This window comes from Caenorhabditis briggsae (genome assembly GCF_000004555.2).
Source record: "Caenorhabditis briggsae complete genome, chrV, whole genome shotgun sequence".
Lineage (NCBI taxonomy): Eukaryota > Metazoa > Nematoda > Chromadorea > Rhabditida > Rhabditidae > Caenorhabditis > Caenorhabditis briggsae.
In genome coordinates, this window is record NC_013488.2 from 15962052 (window position 1) to 15965335 (window position 3284).

The 3284-nt window shown below is 35.7% G+C and overlaps 2 protein-coding genes across 2 annotated transcripts in view; one reads left to right on the plus strand and one right to left on the minus strand.

Annotated features, from left to right (window-relative positions):
- CBG22615 overlaps positions 1-918 on the plus strand; it is a gene marked incomplete at both ends in the record, with an annotated part of 2716 nt that extends 1798 nt beyond the window's left edge. The window contains one exon of the mRNA XM_002638140.1: positions 643-918. Within this exon, the coding sequence (XP_002638186.1) occupies positions 643-918 (276 nt within the window). The remainder of the gene's footprint in view (positions 1-642) is intronic.
- A 1033-nt stretch (positions 919-1951) lies between these two features.
- On the minus strand, positions 1952-2627 carry CBG22616 (the record flags this gene model as incomplete). Its single annotated transcript, XM_002638141.1, has 2 exons — positions 1952-2040; positions 2087-2627. 2 exons carry the CDS (start codon positions 2625-2627, stop codon positions 1952-1954), a joined length of 630 nt encoding a protein of 209 aa, XP_002638187.1.
- Between the last annotated feature and the right edge of the window lie 657 nt (positions 2628-3284).

Below are 3284 nucleotides of genomic sequence, written 5' to 3' on the forward strand. Positions count from 1 at the left end.
TCCAGCCGAATAATAGGATACAACCGTAGCTCAAATATACAAGAACAGTTCTGGCAATTCGAGTTCATTTTGTATTTTTTCCGTTTCTTCCTATTTTATACTTATTCAGAATTAGCTCATTCCTCATCTGATAATTCAAAGTAAGGAATGACTCATTTGATCCAATATAAGGTCCCCTAATAGTATCCCAATCTTTGTTTGAAAAGGAAAGAACGTGTGTTATCAGTGGGTCTCATTTCTGGAATATTCATACAGAAAATTTCTGAATAATAAAAAGTCAAGACGAAACTAGACGAAATCTGTCGAAAAGACAAACTTTTCGAAAAACTTTTGTTTTTTCTATTAACTCTGTTCTTTTTGTACATAAAATTTGAGAAATTCCGGTTTTCAGAAATGAGAAAAAAATTCTTCAAATTTCTACCGTCTTATATCATGATAAACAATTAATCAGTTGACAAATTTTTTGATATCTCTCATAGGAACCGTAATTGAGCTCAAAGTGAATCATAGGGTTGGCTAGTAGTAGAGCAAATACGGTATCTTAATTCCCAAACATTTAATCCCAAAAATCACAAATCCTCAAAAGTCCAAATCTTAAAAATCCTAGAATCCCAAAAACCCCAAAAATCCCAAAAATTTTAGATCGCAATTCCTGCATCTGTCATTGGCACGCCACAAATTCTTCTCATATTCATTGGCTATTTTGGATGGAACACTTCTGAACTGAATAGTTTTGCCTACGTGGTAATGTCGATTCATGGTGCATCTGCTACATTGGTGATGTTGTACTGCCATCATGCTTATCGGGAGTACTGTAAAGGATTGTTACGTGGAAAATTGAGTGGGCTGAAAACGCTAAATCGATGGTCACCATTTGTGTCGGTCACGTCTTCAGATAGACATCGAGGGGTACAGTAGCCCAGAAAAATGACGAATTGTTTTTGAGTGCATGAAATAAATGATGTGATTCTGTTTTGGGTACACTGGAAGTTTTGAAAGAAATTATATGTGTCAGTATAATTATGTAGAACAAAACTTTTGGGTACAAATTTTTTCAAATAAGGTGCAAGTTGAAAGATAGTAGGGACTTTAAAAATAGACAAAAGATGAAAAGACAGAGAAGAACATAACTGATAAAAATTCCTATAGATTTTTTACAATTCAAGTTATCCGTCATCAGTTTAAAAAGATGTTTAACAAGTCACAGAACTGGAATTTACGCCAAAAACTCTTTTCCATACACTTCGTTTCTTGCTGCGATGAACTTCCGAAGACGTTTGATAATAACATATTCCACATAGAAATCTGAAAACAAGAAGAAAATTCCATACAGGTATTCTTATAACTCACATAATATACAGACAATATGGAAGAACACAACCATTTCTCCCGCAATAAATCTTGTCAAGAATTTTCTTCAGTATGAAAACAGACCGAAAAGGCTTTAAATACATTTTTGGGCGCAAGGTTCGAAGATAAGATCTGTTCTAATTGTAAGATAACCAATGGTTTCAGATAAGATTATTTCAACAAAGAAAATTGGATTTTGGGAAACTCCGTATCAGATTAATATTATAAAAAGAAAACGCCGACAGTAGAACTATTCGATTTGAAAAATTCGAATTCTTTTGGGTTGTGCATGACATGTAAGGGTGCACTGCCTTTCGTATCTTCCAAGAATCCAGTTAAAAATTATTCTTAAAAAACCAGCCTGTTTGCCGCGCCTCCAGCGCTTCAAACGTCTGGCTGGTGGGCCTTCGGCGCAGCTTGATCTATTTCTTTTACTGTTCATACACTTTTTTGGTGCAAATTTATTCACGTCAAACGTTTCAGATGTCCACAAAGATTTATTTTAAAAAATTATTGAAATTATGACAGCCTTTTTATAATTCAGGTTACCATACATTAGTTTGAGTCGAAAAGGATTTTCAGCAGGCCATAGAACTGGAATTCACGCCAACATCTCCATTTCATAGATTTCCTTTCTGGCGGCAATGAACTTCCGGAGACGTTTGATCATAACATACAACATATATGAATCTGGAAACGGAAAAAAACTTTCTTACAGGTTAGATTTGTTACTCACATAAAAAAGAGAAGACGACCATAAACACAATCATTTCTCCCGCACCAAATCCTCTTAAGAATTTTACTACAGCTGCATTTTTGTCGTCTTCTTCTGGGATCTTTCTGGCGATTTCTGAGAAGCTCCTCTCATCGAAAATGTCGATTTGTGGTTTCTTGGTAGTTTCTTCTCCATCTTCACTTATTTTCAATGTGCTTGTCGAAATTTCAGCTTTCAGGTACTTGTGATAATCCGATGCAATACAACTTGTGACGAGTACTGGTAGAAAACAAAGCATTGCAAACGAGAGAATCATTGAGAAAACCACAAAGTTTTGCGCATAACCGAGTGATGCGTAGTTGTAATGGAGAGCTCCATAGAATAGATAACTGTTGAATACAAAACTCGATGCGCCAAGGATAACGTTCATGGTTGATGGTGGCTCAGTAACAAGTAACGAAAGTGTTCCGAATAGTCCGAGCGATGATATGAAGATCAGAAATGGACGGATTGGGATGCATCCCAGTTTTGGAGATTTCAATCGAATGGTTTGGCCAGGCATACCTGGAAAATTGAAAGTTAGAGGGAGTTTCAGAAAAAAAGCCTTTAATTTTGAAACAATGCGATAAGAAGATGTAGATTAGCTCAAGAAGGGATGTGGGGGAAGATTGAAAGCGGATTTTGATTTTGGAATTTTTGATTCCGAAAGTTTCAGAATATCAAAAAAAAAGCTGAACATGTCATTTTGAAAACTTGGATGATTCGAAACTACGATTTCAAAAAATTGGTCATTTGGAAAACTTCGAAAAGTTTCAAAGTTTCGTGAAACTAGAAATAATCGGAAGTTTGGGAGATTCCACATATCACCTATTTTTTGGAAATTCGAGAAGTTCAGGAACTTTAACAATTCGGAACTCCGAAACTCAGTCCAGTAGTCATGAGCTCAAATGCCCGTGAATTCTTCTTTAAAGGGGGGCTCCGACCAAAAAATTTTATTTTTTTTGTTTTAAAATGTTCTCGAAGCAAGGTATTTTATAATGCTATTACGAAAAAATTCAGAAAAAAGTGGAAATCCATGAGTAACGCCGACAAAATTGAAGCGCCGCTAAGTTTTCGTCAACGGGGGACTAGAAAAATCATGAGCTCGGCCACGCGGCCACGCATTTTTCAATGCATATTTCGCCGTTTTCAGCCGTTTTTTCTGTAATTTTCGTAAGAA